This window comes from Apium graveolens, chromosome 4 (assembly GCF_009905375.1).
Source record: "Apium graveolens cultivar Ventura chromosome 4, ASM990537v1, whole genome shotgun sequence".
NCBI lineage: Eukaryota > Viridiplantae > Streptophyta > Magnoliopsida > Apiales > Apiaceae > Apium > Apium graveolens.
In genome coordinates, this window is record NC_133650.1 from 316,053,793 (window position 1) to 316,076,698 (window position 22,906).

The following is a 22,906-nucleotide window of genomic DNA, read 5'->3' on the forward strand; positions in this document are numbered from 1 at the left end:
CGCAAACTGGAAAAATAGAAGACAGAGATAGGTAGGAAAAGATGCACAGGTCTTGATGTCTCAAATGTAACTGCTATTATACATGCTTGAGACCGAAAGTTTGATGCAAATAAACGAATTTTTATTTCTTGACATCTCAAGTCCTCAATAGATGGTTTTAGTTTAGAAAATCTCAACATATTGTTTATAAATCATAAAGAAATTTATTAATGGTAATAATATTTTATGTACTATATCTAATCTTTTTAATCTTTGAACATAACAATATTTTTTCATGATCTCAATCATCAGAGTTCAGAGAGAGCGTTGATCAATAGTGACACTCAATGAGTTCATGCCTGTAATTCAAGAAGATGAGTAAAGAAAATAAAAAAATGCGTAAAAGGAGAAAACTAAACACCAAAATATCATCAGCTAACCATATGAATCTCGATAGGGCATTTTATGATTGTTTATCATGTATTATTTTGCAACTTGGAGATATAATTGTTCTACAAAAAATATTGTTAACATCATAGCTAAAATTAAAAGGTTTCTGAGATCTATGAGAGAATTCTTAATTTCCCTTGTATAACGAAAGGAAAGAGCTAGCAAATATCAGCTAGCGATCAAGATGTGAGGAACCTGCAACATCACCAACCACTTCTGCATTTGGCCCGCATCCCATCGATAGCTTTTGAAACAAATCTTGTAAATTTTTTAAGGTTATAGGGCGTGCCTGCATAATATGTCTAGAAAATTAGATATTAGATAAGAACATTTAAGATACATTAGTGTGTGTACTTGTGACTCTGTCCTCGCGACAAAAACTCATGTAAAAAATTATGTAATATTCAAAACGAGGAGTCGTGTATCTAGAAGTATTGATGTCGGTTTTGTTGTGCAACTAGAGATGCCCATAGAAGTTGCTGAGGCATACACAATTGCAAATAGTGTGTGCCTCCAGTATTTATGCGTAATATAGATACTTTTTTTTATAAACTTGGATTTTGGTAGTGAAATTTGCTGTTTTGTGCCACAATAGAGTCCACATTTTTACATGTATATAAGAGATCATCTGGATGGACTTACACGAAGGGCTTCAATATATGGGGCAGTCGTCAGTATTGGCGGAATGAAGCTTCTCAAGAGGAGACAACCCCTGCTGCATTCGAATAACATCAAATTATGTTTGTTAAGTACAACAACCAGACCGCCCCAAGGGACATAAAACCACTCTCAAGCTATCCGGTGCTTGGTCAGAGACATTTTTTACACAAGTTCAAAATCAATAATACAATAACTATAGGAACGATATAAGAATAGAAACACACAACAGCTTGGAAGATATGCTTACAAAGGTTGCTGGCTAACCTTGGATCATCGGACAGTATGCATAACTTTGAATAATATTCTTCAAAACTGTAGTAGACGGTTCATCCTGCATCTTTTCAATTAGGTCATTAAAAACCTTCATGATTGCACACAACCGGTTTGCAGGCTCACAGCAATACTGTAGTCCCTGCTCTTGCATCATTATTCTTGACATTATCCAAGATGCAGTCTGTATAGCCATATACAAGTGTTCAGAGTGAGTTTAAAGAGCCAATTAACTATGGGTGTCGATCTATTTATATTTTGATGGTGTACCCGAATTGTTTCAGAATTATTTGCTCAGGTTCTTACTAGGACGATCAAGTCTATGCCATGCAATATAAACCTTATGATTTATATATGGCTGGGTAATAATGTTCATCAACACCAAAATACTAGATGTTCATCAAGTCGACTTGATATGTATTAATACGAAACATGGAGTATTAACTAAAAATCCCTTTTTCAATAAACACCTAGCAGAAACACTAGAAAGGGAGATTAATTTGAAATTTTTAGTAACCAGATTACATACTCTGTACTGTCTTACATTACATGTAAGGTGATATATTGCAGTAAAAAATGCTTGGAAGCGAAAGAATGTTGAGTTCAAATTTTAATGGACACTTACTGATTGTGAAAGTTCGTTTCCATATTCTATGGATTTTAGACACAAAGGGAAGAGTCCTGATTCAAGCAAACACTGAACAGCAACCTTTGTCGAAGGGTCGCCTACCTGCATAATAGAGAAGATACTTCCATGCAAGGTTACTGGTGCTTAGCTGTTTTAATAATTCAAATGGCTAAAAGTATAAAAAATTGAAGGTATCATGTATTGATTTAGAGTGGAATTGTACCTCCTTCAGAAGACCACCAATGACCCCCAAGCTCATTAGCCTTAGGTACTGGAATGGCTTGCTCGTTTCTTCAGTCTCCAAGAAAGGGTACAAGTAACAATGTATCTGAACTGCAAGGACAGAAGTAAGTTAATACAAGTCTGTCTACGATTAACCTTATCTAGCTCCTTAATTATCCTATTAAAATCAGTTAATAACAATATTTGAATAAGTTATGCAAAGTCCTCATCCCAGAATATATGTAACAAACTTGTAACTTCAACTGAATCCTTGGTTTCACCTCAGTGTCCTGTTTCTTTGGTGTTCACATAAACAAATCATACCAGCTTGAAATAAAAAGTGAATGCATTTATATATCAAAACACGTCAAGTTCGACAATATCTTGTGTGGTCTTTAAGTAGCAATATCAGACATCAAGAAATCAGCAAAAGTTATAGAATGAAATTAGCTTATATCATTTGTTGAGAAGAAGCTATAACTGTGGATACATCCAACTATGTTGAAGAAGACTAATGTAAATACTGAATACATTAGCAGAAACAAGTCACATAGCTTTCAGAAAGTTCAGAAAAATACCATTAAGGAACTGCATCTTCGTTTGAGGGTGAGTGGCCAAGCACTGCATTCAATAGAAAATATACTTTGATATTAGAGTTGCATACATAATTTTTAAGTACATAGAGTACCAGCTATGGCTCCTGTATAAGTAAAAATAAATTTGATGTATATAGATAATAAATTTGATAAGTAAAAATAAATTTGATAAGAAAAAAGTTTGAAAATTACATTACAAAGTTAATACCACTAGAAAAGGAAATTAAAGGAGCGGAAATGACCTCAAACAAAACAAGTACATCACAAACTTTACTTGAATCTTTCATAGTAAGTTTCTCAGGTGTTAATGACTTGTATATAGATAATACTTCCTGCAATAAAGAAGATAATTCCATTAATCACCAACTGTAAAACACAACATTCTCATTTGAATAGATAGAATAGCCAATACAAACCACAAGGCTGAGCTTGTCAAACAAAGTAGTAAATAATTTAAATGATTCCAATGACCATCATGTGCGGATTTCATAAATTGTATCAAGTTCTGATTCAGATGTGATGCAACTTGATCTTAAGGGTAGGACTTCTCTAAGACGTGTGACATAAAAGTTGCACAACTTCCTTACAATGCCTATTTTCCAGATTTTTGGGTTTCAAAATTTCAAATTTCCAAAATATTTGAGATCTTCGCAAATCTTCTCATTAGTTCAATGAAAGATTTCTTCGGCAACTGACAAGCAAAGATACGGGTGCAAAAGTGCTGGGGTGCGTGGACAAAAATCTAATAAATAAATATAATAATATGGGAATTCGGGTGCGGAGGACACGACATATAGAAATATAGATTTTCTCTAGATTTCATGTTACATATATTCAATCTGGTTAAAAAAACCACAAACTATAAGCAAATTTAATCAAATGCATAATTTATTGATCTAAAATACAAAATACAGGTAAAATATTTTAATTTATGCAAAAATGAACACTAGCATAATACGTTTGTATTTACTAACAAAAACTGATACTTAATTTTAGGAAAATAGGCGGTTAACACAAATTTTGATTACAAATTGTGGGGAAAGAATCAAAATTAGGATTCAGGATGAATCCCCTATCGATGAGGGGACGTGCATGTCATAGTATCGGACACAAGGATCAAGGGATTCACAAACAAGTATAATCATTTCAAAAGACAAGAAAGAATAAGGATCATTAATCACGAAATATTGATTAAATACTATATAACTGGGGGACTCCGGACTTAAGAAGATCAAATATAACAATGTAACCTAGATACTGCCCTTTTGGTTTAGTAGTCCACTTTAGTATTAAGATATGAGGAAGAAACTCAAATCAAAACAGGGAACTTTTATTGTTAATGTTAACCAAAATTAGAAGTTAATAAAAAGAATTCAGGACATGATATAAACTTAAGCAAGCTATTAAAACAAATACATTTAGTTTGATCAATGCAAAGCATTTGGTAGACCCAAGTCATTGTCCATACCGATAGGAGTAAGAAAACCGTACTGATTGACCGCCAAATGTGGAGGGCCAAATCTTGAATTCTTCCCTGTTTCTGTATTGATAAATCACATGTTAGAAATGAAATATACTATATCATCCAATAGACATTAGAACATAGAGTGTAAATAATTTGACTCTGCAGGCTGGACTGCACTTTAAACTTCTAACAAGCAAACTTAAATGATACTATACAGTCATTTAGGCGAGTCAAGATCATCATTTCTCTGCACATACTTATTGTTCTAAATAAAATATAAAACTACAAAATATCGAAAGAATCCACGTAAAATTGACATTTCGTGCATACAAAGATATATATTTGCACATTCCGATTGAAGAGATACTTTCATAAATCAGACTGATTACAAATAAATATCGATCTATGTTTGTGTATGAACCACATAAAGAATGAAATCAAACGAATGAGTATATCTGGTTTACATAATCCCTGGTCGATTAAACTAGACTTTATGAAAATGAAATGACCAACATAGACATCATAAAATCATGACAAGGCCACAATTTAACTTGTATTTCAACATATGAATGCATAATTTAAACTCTTTAAAAACTCAGATCTATTGTCAATTACTTATAATCAAGACACACAAATATAAAAGATAACTCTAATCATAATTAAAGTCGTTAATGATAATATTTACGTTAATTTTTCAAAATACATAAAAGTGCGATTTCAATGACATTTTGATTGTATTTCATGACATAAATGGAATCTATTATTTTGCCTTAAAATTTATGTAAAAGATAAATTTATTCCAGTTAATTTCAGCTATCAATAGTTACAATAATTTTGGAAACAACTGTAAAAAAATTTAGGTTTAACGGATATAAATTTTGAACTATACTAACATGTTTAATAAATTCGCAGATTCGAACCAGAGTTTCCAATCAAAATTTGATGAATCCAACACATTATGTGAGGATTCTATTCAAATATTTCAAAAATCAAATAGTGTAGTACTTTGTATAGGATTAATGGTGGATTGATGGTCTAATCGAGAATTTTAGAATATTACTTTTTATCATTAATTTACAATTTTTTTAACCTTCATACTCAAACCCGATGTAAATAATTGGGTAGGACGGGGGTACTCGTCAATGTTATTTTTTAATTTTTTTTTGCTTTTGAAATGCACTTTTTTTAATTTGTTTGCTAATATAGACCTAGTGATAGATGGTAAAACCCAGACAAGAAAACCCATGTGGTCACAAGGCCTAAAATTAACGAGAACTCAACAGCCCGTTCTCACGAAAATTTTAACCGCTACCAATTCGTTTTAAAATCATGGATTATAATATTTTAAAGCAAGCTGTTAAAATCAAATATATTGATATAAATGGATCGACATATTTAATATGGATTTTAATTTTAAAAATCTTTGACTTGTGTGTTATTCAATAATAAGTTCTTTTTATTTTAGTAATTGGTAGTTCGTAATTCACTTTTATTTTTATTTTTGCGATTTCAGTCTACATTATTTTCTCTGTCAACTTGCACCCCATAAAATTAATTTCTCTTCTATTTGCACCCTGTTAATGACTTTCCATCCAAAATAACCGTTAACTTTAACGGAAGTAGGGACATTTCAATAAATTACTAACGAAAATAGAAGAAAATAAAGTAAATGTAGAAGTCTCTTGGTGTTGGAATTTGTAGTGGCTTGAAGAGCTGTCTGAGTTTGTTGAATGATGTGAAAGAGAGTTGATTTGAAATGGTGCTCATCACAGTCTTTGCTAAACATCCAAGATGGAGTGTTTGTACTTGAGCTATGACCTGCTTCTCCCCTGTGTGCATGAAATCTTCTTCATCATCATCTTTATCCCCAAACTCCTCCGAACCACCAGCTGAGCTGGATAGTCAAATTCATCACCAGCTGTGAAGGGCATGGTAGTGATTGCATCCTTGGCCCTTTGCATAGAAGCAGTTGTGTGCACGGAGTTGAGAATTCTCTCAGAAGCCACATTGTCCTGTTCAGCTAGAACTTGATAAGCTGGAATATGGTGAGTAAATGCCTCAGCTTTAAAAGAAACAGAGTCTAAGACAGCTTGATAATTTTGCTGAAATAGCTATTTCTTTTCAGCCTCATTGACATCCCTTAATTGTGTTCTAGAACAATGTTGATAATTTTATTATTTGGCCATATTAGTTCTTGAAGTTTCAGTAACTACTTTTTCTTCAGGAATTCAATTTTACCTGGTTTATTAACATGTATTTAAAGTGCTTGCATAACGGGGAAGGATCTGTCATCGATATTCCACTTCAGTGCCTTTTTTACTTTTTGAAAACCCGTTATAAACATTAATGAACGAGAGACTTAAAGTTGTAGTTCATGTGCAATTTTTGATATTATTCCACCAATTATCGTATCATGTTATTCCCAGTGTTTGAGTGATCAAATGTGTGTGAATTGCTTGAAGCTGATGCAGACAGATATATATTCAAACACAAATGTAATGAGCACAAAGAACTTAAAAACTTTTCTGGTGGATTTGTTGTTCCACCAGAGATGTGCTATTTCAGAAAATCTGTGATTCAAAGAATTAAATCACAGGTGCTTCCTAGTACAAACTAGATGATTTTCTCTTTGGATATTTCTAAACAGCTCAGGAAAATTTATATCTAATTACTAGCTGCTACTTGGTTTATATATCACCAAGTTTACAAGTGAAGACAAACTGTAAAATACAATTGAAAAGATTCTTCACATGTTTCTTCTTCATTTCTCTATCCAATGCAATCTAGGATAATCTGTAAATCTTTTAATGCTTCCTTGTTTGCATCAGAATGGAAATGCTGTATTTTCTTGATTCCTTCTAGAGGCTTCCACATTCCAGTATATCTCTGTCAACCCATGTGCCTCTGTCAGCTTGTGAATTGTCACTATCAACTGCTAATGAACTAAGCATCCGTTGAAGCTTTCATCCGTTGATGCCTTATCCGTTGAGGCTTTATCCGTTGAAGCTTTATCCGTTGATGCATTATCAGTTGAAGTTTTTATCCGTTGAAGCACTTATCTGTTGATGGATATTATCCGTTAAAGCATTAGAGACATCCGTTGAAGCTTTGTTTCTTATCCGTTGAAGGTCTTCAATATCCGTTGACACTTCTTCACTTATACAAAATTACAAGGCATGAAATATTTACAATTAGCCCTCCTATTTGTACATCCATTAGTAGTCAACATGACTGATTATTTCCTAACAACATCTAAGAATTACAGCTTGAAACCAGAGAGTGAAATGTGCTACAATACTAAACTTATTGCTAAGTAAAGCTACTCCTTCAACGGATAGCCAAGATGGTCTTATCCGTTGAGGCTACAAACACTAGATTTTTACTTAAGTATTTTGCTTAACTTATCATCAAACTAATACACATATTCCTAACAATCTCCCCCTATTTATGTCTACTAGAACTGTAGGCATAAATTTGGGTTTAGCTTGATGATAACAAAACACTTAACAAATTTATAAACTGTAATAAAGCAGAAATTCAAAAGTGCTACAAAAATGTATATGCTGAGATGGAATTGAAGAATTACATTGTTTCCAAGGGTGCTCCTTTAGCCTGAGCAAATTACTTTCTTTTCCTTTGATCCCTGGTTTTCTTTCCTAGCCTCCTGTCATTCTCCTCTATTTGATCCCTGGTTTTCTTTCCTAGCCTCCTGTCATTCTCCTGTCATCTTCTTCATTGATATCTAACTTAGATTGCATATCCTTGAGAGTTTCATTACTGGCAATCTTTAGCTGATCTTCAATTCTGAAAAATCTTCTGACTCCTTTGTTGTCTCTGAACTCCATCAACCAATGAGGTGATTTGTGAATTGTAATTCCTCTTTCTTGAATGAGTAAAGTTCTAGGCAAAGCATTGGGCTCCCTCCAAGTTTTCCTTATGTTGGCAATCTTGTTGAGAATCTCAGTCTTGGCAGTCCTGGTAAAGCCAAAATCCCTTTGTATGGCTGAGTAGACTCTGATCAAGGTAGAGTAGCCTTCATTCAGAATTCTGTGAAGAGGCCATGTTCTTTCCCCAGCTCCTTTGTATTTGAACACTAGTCTTTCTGGTAGCTGTCTCTAGGCAGCTATTCCCCTTACATCCTCCAGCTCATTCAGATAGAGTTTAATGTCTGAAAATTCTTTCATGTCACAGATGTGAACATAATCTTCTTTAGAGATTTGAGGTTTAGTCTTAGGCTTCTGTGTGAATTTGATTGAGGCTTTAGAGGGTGTTGATTTGATTCTTCTTTTCTGTTTCTTTGATGGTGGAGAAGAGGTTAGGAAGGTGGGCAATTTGATGGTTTACCAATCAATTGGTTCCTCCTTGGGAATGATTGTTTCGCCATGAATGTTCATGAAGGGGTCAGGTACAATGAGTTCAGGAATAGAGGGTAGTGGTTTGGATATTGATTGGGTTTCTTCAGTCTTATCTACCTTCTTTCTCTTTGCATTGACCTTCTTTCTTTTCCCTTTCTGCCATTCTTCCTTACTTCTTTCCTCCATCTCAGTACCAACCATGTTCCCCATAGCTTCATCTTCACCTTTGTCTTCAATTTCTTTCTGTTCTTCAGCCTGACTTGACTTTAGCTATTTTTCAAGCTTTGCTTGTGCTCTTTTGTTAGCCTTTAGCTGTTTGGCTTCTTCCTTCAACCTTTTGGTTTCTTCCCTCTTGGCTATTGAGAATTTGGGATGTCCTTGCATCACACATATGCTCTTTCCCTCTCTGAAGATAATAGCCATGTTTCTCCTTACAGCCTCATCCATGGTCTCTTTGAGATATGCAATACTTCTACCTAAAAGCTTGTCCTCATCAGCTTTTGGAAGAGGAAAATCCACCTCTTTTAGAGGATTCTTTGTAGAGTCCTTACTGGATCTGTTGTTGGGCTTGAGAACCATATGTTGCAGATCTTTGGAAGAAGTTTCTCCATCCTTATGCCTCCCTACTGGCTTGAGTTCCATAATAAATGATTCCACTTTTGTGCTATGCTTCACTGATTGTGATTGAGAAGTTGTAGAACCAAATATTAGTTACATCTTTTCATCAATCTTTTTCCTTTGCTCTTTGACTTGCAATTCAGCTGCTCCTATCTGGATTAGATCAATTTCATCTAGCTTTCCTTTGACTTGAATAGTTGGAGAAGTTGTGATGACAGGAACTAGCACTTGAGAAATCTGAACAGTTGTAGATGGCTCTCCTTCCCCTTCCCTTTTATTCTCCCCTTTTTTGTTATCATCAAGGGTAGGGGTCAAGCCTTGTGCTTGTGCCAGCTACATGAGTAGATTTGTTTGAGTTTGTTGATTCTGAAGAATGGTGACCATAGAGTCTTCAATGATTTGAACTCTATCTTCCAATCTGGCCAGCCTCTTGTCAGCATCAGATGATTTCCTCAGTCTCCCCAACAAATCTTGCATAGTACCATAGGGTATAACTGAATCCAATTTCTCAGCATTGTAGGATTTCAGATCAGCAATGTCCTGCTTGAGCTCATCCACACTTAGATTTTGCTGGTAATGCTGCAAATGCAAGAGATGCAGAGATTCCAGATGAGCTTGAAGAATTGCCTAGGTACCAGCATCTTGAGTCTCCTGAAGGGCCTTCTGAATTGTCATGACTTGTCTGACCAAAGTGACACCAAACTCTCCTGGTGTTGATGGTTTTGTCCATGCCCATTCAGGAAGATCAGGAACAGAACTTGGGCCTGCTACTGCCCCTAAGTTCATGCTCTCATTCAAAGAATTAGAGTCATCATCATTAGAATTTACTCCAAATTCTTCAGATGGCTCACCAGCTTGAGAAGGTAGCCTGTTGACAGCAGCTTTGTCTCTGAGAAGAGATTCTGAAGTGTGTACAATGTGTAGTGTCTGTTCTGCCTCCACATTGCCCTGTGCAGCCAATAATTGATAGGGTGGAACAGGGTGAGTAAAAGTGTCAGCATCCAAGGAAATGTTATCAATGACAGCTTTGTAATGTTGCTGAAATTGTCTTTCCTTTTCTGCATCATCCACTTTCATTAACTCACTAGCAATGGCTGAATCCACCCTTATAGCTTCTGTACCTTCCTTTCTCTCAATTTCTCTCTGTTCTTGCATCAGGGGCTCCACCTGGCTCACACACACCCTCACCCTCACCTTCTAAGGTGGCACTCCTCTCACTCACTTTTGCCATGCTGGAAGAAATAGCATGCATATGGTGACTCTCAGCCTCTCCTTTTGCCTGGGAGCAACCCAGCCTCCCACTCACAAGATCACTCCCTTCCCTCAAACCTAAAAGTGATTGTACAGTGGCCATGTCCTCTACAGTTGGAATTGTTTCTGTTAAGTGTGTAGAGACCATCAACGGATAGGGAATATCCGTTGAAGTAGAAACTGATGGTATCAACGGATAACTGCTGTTAAGCTTATTCGTTGAAGAACAACCACTTGTCAACGGATGAGAGATATCCGTTGAAGAAGGAAAAGATGTAGATATAGAAAGTGACATTATTGTTGAATCTATGTGGATTGATTTTAAGTGTGGTGACACAGATTCTGCAACTACATCTGAAATAATTGGATGATGATCCAACAAATCATCTAAAAGATGATGATCACCAGGTTTTGAGTAGGGCTCCTCCTTGAGTTTTAATGAGGGAGAATCAGGAATTGATGTGAATATCATATCCACATCCAGAGAGGGTGTTGGAGAGTTTGATGAATGGTGTGTTTCTATATTGAGAGAATGGGGCTGTGATTCCACATTTCCTGGAATCACATCAAGCTGAATTTGAGAAGGCACAGATACAGGTGGATGTATCTGTGCTGTGTGTGTCCCTTGTGTGGAAACTAGGGTCTTGGCCTTCTTCTTCCTTGAAAAGGCTTTAAATGGTGAATGGGTGGCTTCAGTGTCCCTCCCTCTTTTGTTCTGTGTCCCTGGTTGATGACTATTTTCAATAGTTACAACCTTTTGGGAGGATGCAACTAGGGATGTGTTGGACTCCTTTTGAACCACCACAGTCTTTTGAGAGACTGTGGCTTGGCTGGTTTGGGTACCACTCTCCTCTCCCACCTTATCCTGGGGGGCTTTTTGATGTTCACCCCTCCCCTCACCACTCACACCCTATTCACTCCCTTCAGGGTTTATGGTAGTTGTTACAACTGTTGTCTTTTGAGAAACAACAGAGGTAGGTTTCTTTGACTTGACTTTGGAAACTTTAGATATGGTGGCTTTGGTAGGAGCCTGTTTGGACAAAGACACAGGTTCCATAGCCACACTAGAAGGCAAAGAAACATTGGGGTTGGAAATAGTAGGAGTTATAGAAGTATTTACCTCACTCAAATATGGTGCATTCATGATTGGTAAGTATACCAATGGCACCTAGCTGTTGAGGTTCATTCTCAAAAGGTCTGCAAGGACCCTTTTCTCTTGTGCCCAGCATTTGAGTTTATTATACTCATTGGATATAACCAAACCTTCAGCAACATGGTTAGCCAATAACAGAAAGAATCTAGCATAGTAGATGTTATGTGGTCTATTAGCTTTGTTACCTAATCTGGAACCTAATTCTAGCATAACACAGTTGCTAAAATTAAAGTACCTATAAGAAACTAGCATATAGAGCATATTAATAAGAGATGAAGTGATAGCATCAAAATTACTAATCTTCCCAGAGAAAACCTTAATAAAGGCATCTCCAAGAAAACTCCATTCTTTCCTAAGGCCTTTCCTTCTAATACTACCTAAACTAGCAGAATCAAAAGCATAGCCTATGGAATCTAGCATAGCAGAGACATCTTTATCAGTGTGTGGTGTCATGGCATTATTCTCAGGCAACTTAAAGCAAGATTGTATATCATCACAATTAATGCAATAGTCCTTACCTTTGAGAGAGAAGGCAATAGTCATATATGTGGAGTTGAACTCTGCAGTTGTCCAAATCTCCTCAATCACCTCACAGTAGATGGTTGGGGCTTCCAGCATTGCATAGCTTAGTTTGCAGTTCTTGATGAAGTCCATCATCTTGTGATAATCAGAATGGGCTTCATTCTTTTCAACCAAGGCTATGAAATTATTTTTTTCATAAACAAATCCTGTTTGAGACATAATTTTGACTACTGGTGCCATTGTTGTGAGTAGAGGTTGTAGAGAAAAACTTGAGAATTTAGAGAGAAAGAGAATAAGAATTGCAGGAAAGTGTAAAGTGAGAATAAGAGTTCAATTGGGCTTTTATACTTTCTTGAATTAAAACGTAAATAAAATGATTAAATGATACTTTTAAGTAAGTTACAGCCGTTCAAGAATAAATAAAACTGTAAAATTCTGAAAACTACCTTAAATACAAATACATACAACACTGTATATCGGTATCAACGGTTGAGTAAAAGAATCAACGGCTGTGACTCACTTATAGTAACTGACGTGACACTTCAACGGATAAGGGAAATAGTTATCCATTGATGAACAACACCATTTTATCCGTTGAAGGATAAAATTACCAGAAATGTATTTGTCTTTCAACGGATAATGAACATCCGTTGATAGAACAATTTTGGCTTTTAACGGATAGAGAATATCCGTTGATAGGATAAGTCTTAATTAAAGCCAACTTTGTTCTTGCAGCAAATTCATTTCAGGCTTCAAGACAGATTATATAGATGACATAGATTATGAATAATTAAGCATACCTAACTCACATACTAATCTTGTGAATGTTGATTCATCAAGTGGCTTGGTAAATATGTCTGCAATCTGCTTTTCACTTGGAACAAAATGAAGTTCCACTGTACCTTTCATCACATGTTCCCTAATGAAGTGGTACTTAATATCAATGTGCTTGGTTCTTGAGTGCTGCACTGGATTTTCAGTAATGGCAATGGCACGTGTGTTATCACAGAATATTGGAATTTTGTCAACAGTCAGACCATAGTCAAATAGTTGATTCCTCATCCATAGTATCTGTGCACAGCAACTACCAGCAGCAATGTACTCAGCTTCAGCTGTTGATGTAGAAACAGAATTCTGCTTCTTGCTGAACCATGATACAAGCTTGTTCCCTAGAAATTGACAGGTGCCTGTTGTGCTTTTCCTGTCTATTTTGCAACCTGCATAATCTGCATATGAGTAGCCAATTAGATCAAAACCAGACTCTCTAGGGTACCAAATTCCTAGATTTGGAGTCCCCTTGAGATATCTGAAAATTCTTTTAATAACCACTAAGTGAGATTCTTTAGGGTCAGCTTGAAATCTAGCACAGAGACATATAGAAAACATTATATCAGGTCTACTAGCAGTTAAATATAAAAGTGAGCCAACCATGCCTCTATAACTTGTAATATCCACAGACTTTTCAGCCTTGTTTAATTCAAGCTTAGTGGCAGTGGCCATGGGAGTTTTTGCAGGTGAACAATCCATTAAGTCAAACTTCTTTAAAAGATCATAAATATATTTAGTTTGACTAATGAAAATTCCACCACTAACTTGTTTAACTTGTAAACCAAGAAAGTAAGTTAGCTCTCCCATCATGCTCATTTCATATTTACTTTGCATTAATTTAGCAAACTTTTTACAAAGCTTATCATCTGTAGATCCAAATATAATATCATCTACATAAATTTGTACAAGTATCTTAGAGCCATTAACATTTCTAAAGAAGAGAGTTTTGTCAACAGTACCTCTTGTGAAGTGATTATCTAGAAGGAACTTTGACAAAGTCTCATACCAGGCTCTAGGTGCTTGCTTTAGTCCATAGAGTGCTTTCAACAGATAATACACATAGTCTGGAAAATTTGGATCTTCAAAACCTGGAGGTTGACTTACATAAACTTCTTCCTCCAATTCCCCATTTAGAAATGCACTCTTGAAATCCATTTGATAGACTTTAAAATTGACATTAGCTGCATAGGCTAGAAAGATTCTGATGACTTCAAGTCTGGCAACTGGAGCAAATGTTTCATTAAAATCTATTCCCTCTTGTTGAGAATAGCCTTTAGCAACCAATCTGGCTTTATTCCTTATGACAATGCCATTTTCATCCATCTTGTTTCTGAATACCCATTTTGTGTCAATAGAACTCTTGTTCTTTGGCTTGGATACCAGCTTCCATACTTTGTTCCTCTCAAATTGGTTTAGCTCCTCTTGCATTGCTAAAATCCAATCTGGATCCAATAGAGCTTCTTCCACTCTCTTAGGTTCCTCCTGTGATAGAAAGCTACTATACAGACATTCATCTTGAGTAGCTCTTCTAGTTTGTACTTTTGATGTAGCATCACCAATGATCAGTTCAAAAGGGTGATTCTTGGTCCATTTCCTTTGAGGTGGTAGATTAGCCCTAGATGAGGTTGCCTCAGTATTGTCATGATATGAGATAGAATGTTGATTTGTTGAAACTCCCCCTGAGCTGCTGATCCTTTGAAAGGAATTGGGAGCTCTATCAACTGATGAAGTGAATTGATTATCCGTTGACAGACTGTGATCAACGGATGCTTCATTATTAACTTCAACAGATGATGCACTTTGTCTTTCAACGGATGCTGCATTCTGTGCATTATCCAAAGGCAGATTCTGAATTCTTCTTGAGATGCCTTCTTCATCATTCTCATCTTCACTATCATCACAGTATATCTCAATGTTGTCAAATTTGAGTCCTTCATGATGTCCCTCATCTGTTAGTCCATCAATCTTTTTATCATCAAACACAACATGTACAGATTCCATGACAATGTTGGTTCTTAGATTGTAGACCCTATATGATTTTCCAGCAGAATAACCAACAAATATTCCTTCATCAGCCTTTGCATCAAACTTCCCTTTGTGATCAGATTGATTCCTTAAGATGTAGCATTTGCAACCAAAGACATGTAGAAAGTTTAAAGTTGGTTTTCTTCTCTTGAATAATTGATAGGGAGTCATGCATTTTGCCTGATTGATTAGAGAAATATTATGAGTGTAACATGCACAGTTAACAGCCTCAGCCCAAAAATAAGTTGGGAGTTTTGACTCTTCAAGCATTGTCCTTGCAGCTTCAATTAGTGATCTGTTCTTCCTTTCCACCACAGCATTTTGTTGTGAAGTTCTTGGAGCTGAGAACTAATGCATGATCCCACTTTCTTCACAGAACAACTTCATGGTTGAATTCTTGAACTCAGTTCCATTGTCACTCCTAATATTCCTTACTTTGTAATCAGGATGATTGTTGACTTGCTTGATATGATTGATGATAATTTCACTAGCTTCATTCCTTTGATCCAAGAAAATAAACCCATGAAAACTTTGAGAAATCATCTACAATCACTAGGCAGTATCTTTTCCTTGAAATTGACAATACATTGACTGGTCCAAAAAGATCCATGTGTAGAAGTTGTAGTGGTTCATCAATTGCAGATTCAAGCTTCTTACTCAATGATACTTTCTTTTGCTTTCCTTTCTGACAAGCATCACACAGTCCATCCCTTGTAAATTCCACTATTGGCATTCCTCTAACTAAGTCCTTTTTGACTAGATCATTCATTGTCTTGAAATTCAAATGAGACAGCTTCTTATGCCATAGCCAACTTCCAACTGGACTTGCTTTGCTGAGAAGGCAAGTAATGGATTCTACATCTGTAGAGTTGAAATCAGCTAAGTACACATTCCCTTTTCTAACTCCAGTTAGAACCACTTTATTGTCCTTTTTACTTGTGACAATACATGCTTCAGAATTGAAGGAAACAGTATTCCCTCTGTCACATAGTTGACTGATGCTTAATAAATTATGTTTGAGACCATCCACCAATGCAACTTCATCAATGATGACATTTTCTTTTGAAATCAAGCCATATCCCATAGTGAATCCTTTGTTGTCATCTCCAAAGGTTATTCTAGGGCCAACTCTCTCCTTAAACTCTGTGAGCAGGGTGAAATCTCCTGTCATGTGTCTTGAACAACCACTGTCCAAGTACCATAGATTCCTTCTTTATCCCTGCACACAACAAAATCAATCAAGTTGATTTTGGTACCCAAGTTTCCTTGGGTCCAGCCTTGTTAGTCTTTTTCCTAGACTTCATTCCTCCTGCATCTTTTGACTTAGGTAACTTTGGGTCAACCTTGGTCTCAGATGTGGTTGGTTGAAGTGTAGGGTTAGTCACAGAATCATTTAACACATTTGATTGAATTTGATAAGGCATAGGTTGTGCAAATATGTTATTCCACATAGGCATATTGTATGGCATTTGAGGCATACTAAATGCAGTAAAATAAGGATTGTTAATATATGGCATGTTTGCAAAATGTTCATGGGGATTCTGGTGAGACATAACAGGCATAGCATACAGAGGTGACATAGACATGTTAGGCATGGAGGGATTTGAAGGCATGGGAGCATTTTTAATAGATTTGCAATTATCAGATAGGTGATTAACACTTTTACAATGCACACAGCTTTTTCTAGGAGCATACCTATCAGGTGTGTAATTGTTATGTTTATTAATCCCTACCTTCCCATTTCTTTTAGATTTTCTTTTAGTTTCCTTCTATCCTCAACCAACTTAAGCCTATCTTTTAGCTGATCTAAAGTCATGTATCCTATATTCACCTTACTAACATCTCTGGATGTGCTAGCTCCTTCTTTGACAAAGTTCTTGAGAGTTGAATCATTCTTTTTATTGAGATTTTTATTTTTAAAAGAACTTGCCTGTTTTAATTGATGAGCCTTCAATGGATGCTCCTTTTCTTCCTTCAACGGATAACTTTCATCATCCGTTGATTCCACATCCGTTGACAATCCATCAATTAATTCTAACTCCTTTTTGTTTTTCTTCCAGGCATCCTCACAGAATGATTCAATTCCCTGAACCTTTGCAATCTGGACACTAACATCCCTAGGTGTTTTCCAGGCCTTGATTACCTCTTGCTCACTTTCTAACTGTGTAGAAAGAATTTCTACTTTCTTAACAGCTTCTGCTAGTTCACTCTCAACAGTCAAGCATTTAAGTTTTATCTTTTCAAGCTCAATTACCTGATCCTCTAACACAACATATCTATCACTTAAAAACACATTATTCTCCTTGATCCTAGTGTTTTCTTTTGCTAGTGATTTAAGGGAAACACGCAAATGATATAATTCATTGGTCATATCATTTATGGCTTCATTGCATTCATGTTTAGAAAGCTGAGAGAGATCAGTAGTAATTACCTGGTTGCTTGATGAACTAGTTTCATTTTCATCAGAATTAGCCATCAGGGCTAGGTTGACATATTCCACATCATCATCTTCATTTACCCCATCTGCTGCCCAATCATCTTGAGTGAGAAAAGCTCTTTCCTTTTGTTTAAGCAAATCAAAATACTTCTTTTTGTAATCAACTTGCTCAAATTTCTTTTTCTCAGAATTTGGCTTCCTACACTCACTTGCAAAGTGTCCACTAATGCCACAGTTGTAGCATTTGAACTTTGATTTGTCCACCATGTTTTTGTTTGGCTTAGTGAACTTTGTGTTTTTTCTGAACTTCATTTTTGCAAACCTCCTGGACAGAAAGGCCAAATGTTCTTCAATATCATCAGATTCATCCTGACTGGAATTGTCTTCATCCTCAGCAACTTGCTCTTTACCCTTGCTTGATTCTGATTTGCTTGTGCCAATTTTGAGACTTGGCATTGTCTTCTCCTCATTCCTGGCTTCCATCTTCTCACTGTTAGCTACAAGAGCAATTGTTCCTCCTTTTCTCTTTCCCTTTTCCAACAGCTCATCCTGCTCCATTTCAAGTTCATAAGTCTTCAGGATTCCATATAATCTTTCAAGTGTGAAGTTCTTATAATCTTGAGAATTTCTCAAAGAGACAGTCATGGGCTTCCATTCCTTTGGCAGAGACCTAAGAAATTATAAGTTGGAATCCTTGACTTGGTACACTCTACCATACAGCTTTAATCCATTCAACAGTTTCTGAAACCTGTTGAAGGTATCATTTAATGATTCACCTTCTTCAAAGTGAAAATATTCATACTGTTGAATAAGAAGCTGCATCTTGTTTTCTCTGACCTGCTCAGTGCCTTCACAGATGATTTGTATAGTATTCCAAACTTCCTTTGCAGTTTGGCTATTGATGACATTGTCAAACATATCTTGATCTAAGCCATTAAACAAAATGTTCATGGCTCTCTTATCCTTGCGGATTTCTTCCATGTCTTCAATAGTCCATTCTGCTTTTAGCTTGGGAATGGATTGTCCAACAGCAACTGTTGCAGTAGCAGCTGTGGCTACTTTGTGAGGGATGTGAGGACCATTTTCAATACAGTTGATGTAGCTTTCATCTTGAGAAAGAAGATGTAAATGCATCTTCACTTTCCAGTGATGATAATTATCTTTTTCCAGGACTGGGATCTTTACACCAATATCCTTCCTACTCATGATGGTAGCAGGAGGATTCTTCTATGCACTCATGATGTTAGCAGAATAGATCTTTAAACTCTTTGTATGTTAAGAGCTTGCTCTGATACCAATTGTTATTCCCAGTGGACTAACAATGAGATTTACAGAAGGGGGGTTGAATGTAAATCTCAAAACTTTTTCACGTTTTGAGCAGTTTCTAAGGCTAAGTGTTTGAGTGATCAAATATGTGTGAATTGCTTGAAGCTGATGCAGACAGATATATATTCAAACACAAATGTAATGAGCACAAAGAACTTAAAAACTTTTCTGGTGGATTTGTTGTTCCACCAGAGATGTGTTATTTCAGAAAATCTGTGATTCAAAGAATTAAATCACACCTGCTTCCTAGTACAAACTAGATGATTTTCTCTTTGGATATTTTTAAACAGCTCAGGAAAATTCATATCTAATTACTAGCTGCTACTTGGTTTATATATCACCAAGTTTACAAGTGAAGACAAACTGTAAAATACAATTGAAAAGATTCTTCACATGTTTCTTCTTCATTTCTCTATCCAATGCAATCTAGGATAATCTGTAAATCTTTGAATGCTTCCATGTTTGCATCAGAATGGAAATGCTGCATTTACTTGATTCCTCCTAGAGGCTTCCACATTCCAGTATGTCTCTGTCAACCCATGTGCCTCTATCAGCTTCTGAATTGTCACTATCAACTGCTAATGAACTAACCATCCGTTGAAGCTTTCATCCATTGATGCCTTATACGTTGAGGCTTTATCCGTTGAAGCTTTATCCGTTGATGCATTATCAGTTGAAGTCTTTATCCGTTGAAGCACTTATCCATTGATGGATATTATCCGTTGAAGTATTAGAGACATCCGTTGAAGCTTTGTTTCTTATCCGTTGAAGGTCTTCAATATCCGTTGACACTTCTTCACTTATACAAAATTACAAGGCATGAAATATTTACAATTAGCCCTCCTATTTGTACATCCATTAGTAGTCAACATGACTGATTATTTCCTAACAACATCTAAGAATTACTGCTTGAAACCAGAGAGTGAAATGTGCTACAATACTAAACTTATTGCTAAGTAAAGCTACTCCTTCAACGGATAGCCAAGATGGTCTTATCCGTTGAGGCTACAAACACTAGATTTCTACTTAAGTGTTTTGCTTAACTTATCATCAAACTAATACACATATTCCTAACATATCATAATCTTTAATTTTTTTGGATTGTTATCTCTTGTGTAAGGTGTGCTCTCATGGATCTACAACATTAATGAACGATGAGCTTTTTTGAGTTTCAAGTGGAGGTGAACATATCTCTCATGCCATCCATCTCAAGGATTAATGATTTTCTTCCTTTATTTCTTCCTATTACTTTTATATTTGTCATATTTTTTCTCCTTTCATCTTCTCTTTTCATGGAATTTAGATTTTAGCCTTTACAATATGTTCTCCTGAAGGCATGTACATAATTTTAACTAAGATGAGCTTTTCTGAGTCTTTTGCACGCTAGGAACCAGATGATTGATTTATATCTTGGATCAGAGTTACAAAATATGTAAAGTACAAAGTGATTATTAAAGTAGGGTCTATTTATCAAGCTTCAGGTTGGATAGCGATCGCATTCTTAGCTAATCCTCCCATAGGTAAAAAAGTTTTAGGCATCATCATCTTATCGGTCATGAACATTCACTACGCCATAAATGCACATAGGCAACGATTTTTATCCAGCGTTGCACAAAAAGCGTTGCATTATCTACAAAATTTTCAGTTTATTGCAACACAGTGGTGAAAGCGTTTCATTACATTGAAGCTACCATTGCTAATAACTGTTAGTGTTGCGCAGCATGCAACAGTAGAGGTCATAGCGTTGCATTAGATATTTTTTTTATTTAATGAATGCTGACGTGGAAAATAAATCTGAGGTGGCGTGCTGGGGACCCACGGGTGCTAACGTGGCATGTTGACGTGTCATGCCACATCAGCATTTTGGGCCCCACATATGGGGACCATTGGTGACGTGGAATGCTGACGTGGCATGCCACGTCAGCATGCTGACATAGGATTAGTGGGACCCACATGGGGGCCCAAAATGCTGACGTGGCATGCTGAAGTGGCACACAGTGGGCCCACTCGCTGACGTGGCACTTCAGGCGTTGTATTTGCTTTCTGGTGTTGCAGTAAGTTATTTAGTGTTGCGTTAGTTATTGTACTATTCTTAAAATTTATTTGTTATATTCATGTTATAATTTTGTTAAAATAATTTTTAATTGATCCAACCGTACAAATTTTGTTTCCCACTAGTTTTAGATATGTGTAATTTTTGTTTTAAAAAAATAAATTTTATATCACGTGCTTTTTTAATAGTCAAACCCCGGTGCACACGGGTTCACATTACGCAGTTTTGTTCCGGGTGGTGATTCTATTTTTTTAAAATTTTTGTTCAACGATCCAACCGTACGGATGATGATTCCTACTAATTTTAGAGATGTCTAAATTTTTTTTAAAAAAATTAAATTTTATATCATATGTTTTTATAATAGTCAAATTACGGTCAACACGGGTTCCTATAACCAAGACTTGTCCCGAGTGGTGATTCTATTTTCTCAAAATTATTGTTCAATGATCCAACCGTACAGATGATGTTACCTTCTAATTTTAGAGATGTTTAATTTTTTTTTTAAAATTTAGATTTTATATCACGTGCTTTTTTAATAGTCAAATTACGGTCAACACGGGTTGCTGTTACCTAGTATTGTCTCGAGTGATTATTCTATTTTTTTAAAATTCTTGTTCAACGATCCAACCGTATGGATGATGATACCTACTTATTTTAAAAATGTGTAATTTTTTTTTAAAATTTAGATTTTATAGCGTGTGTTTTTATAATAGTCAAATTACGGTCAACACGAGTAACCAAGTCTTGTCCCGAGTGGTGATTCTATTTTTTTTAAATTCTTGTTCAACGATCCAATCGTACGGATGATATTACCTACTAATTTTTAAGTTGTGTAATTTTTTTTAAAAAAATTAGATTTTATATCATGTGTTTTTATAATAGTCAAATTACGGTCAACACGGGTTCCATGTAGATTCTTGTCCCGAATGATTTCTATTTTTTTAAAAAATTCTTGTTCAACAATTCAATTATACAAATAATTGTTCCGATTAAATTTATCATTGTCGTGTTATTTTGACATATATTTTACATTAGTTATACAATTTTCTTATAATATTTAAAATTGTAAATATTTAATAAAAAATAAAAAAAATAATTAAATGATGTTGAGACACAGATCTGCACACTTTCCCAGGCCAAAAAATTGGGCGGCTATTTCCCCCTTAACAAAAATTCACACTTTCTCTCTAAATCTGAGTTGATACTCGAAAATTAAAATAATATTAAAATAATTTACAGAAAAGCAACAAGATATTTATCAAAATAATTATGAAATTATGATTGTAAAGACTTAATTAAGTTAAGGCCCAGCCCGTTAACAGACAAGCCCTAAAAATTTATCATTTTTATATAAATCCCTAACAAACATAAATCATTAGCAGTGGCCGCCTCGTCTTTTAACCCCTCTCTTCACTCAGATCTTCACACCACTTCTCACCTCCACTATCCTCTCCTCCACTCACCTTCTTATTATATTCTCCTACACATCTCGATCCGAGATGTGTAGAAACAATCGAGAAATCAACAACCTAATCCGTACAACACGTTTCTTGAACCGCCTTCGTATGTTAAAGTAATATTTCGATCGTTCGATGGAGAAGATAGCAACGGAGGAAGTGGAGTCAACGGTCATGATTTGTTCACAACTTCGACTTCACATTCCGGAGCGAAGTATGTGCGAATCACGGTTTCGGATCCTCAGAAGGAGCAAGACGTGTCGAATGGGAAGTATGTGCCGTCGAGAATGTTGGATAGGGCGGTGAAGTTGCCTTGGCAGTTGTTTGGGAGGGAGAGTTTGCAAGGGAGTGCATTGGATGTGAATGAGGTTGTGTTGCCTGCGAAAGGAGGGAGGGATTTGTTGAGGATTTTTAAGGAGTTGAAGCAGTCGGTTACGAATGATTGGGGTGCGGTTAAGCCACCGGTTGTGGAGGAAGATAAGGAATTTTTGGAGAGGAAGGGTAAGTTGCAGGATTTCGAGAATCAGATTGGTAATGCTTCTCAGCAGGTCTATTGAACTCTTTTGATGTAAATTATAAATTTTGAGTGCTATGTTTGTCAGTTTATATAA

At 35.9% G+C, this 22,906-nt stretch overlaps 1 protein-coding gene across 1 annotated transcript; it reads right to left on the minus strand.

The window, feature by feature from the left end:
- Window positions 1–601: 601 nt before the first annotated feature.
- Window positions 602–2,803, minus strand: LOC141720292 (cell differentiation protein rcd1-like). Its single transcript, XM_074522637.1, has 5 exons — window positions 2,788–2,803; window positions 2,211–2,320; window positions 1,985–2,089; window positions 1,451–1,543; window positions 602–718 (listed from the first exon to the last, which is right to left on the minus strand). Exons 1-5 carry the CDS (start codon window positions 2,801–2,803, stop codon window positions 602–604), a joined length of 441 nt encoding a protein of 146 aa, XP_074378738.1.
- Between the last annotated feature and the right edge of the window lie 20,103 nt (window positions 2,804–22,906).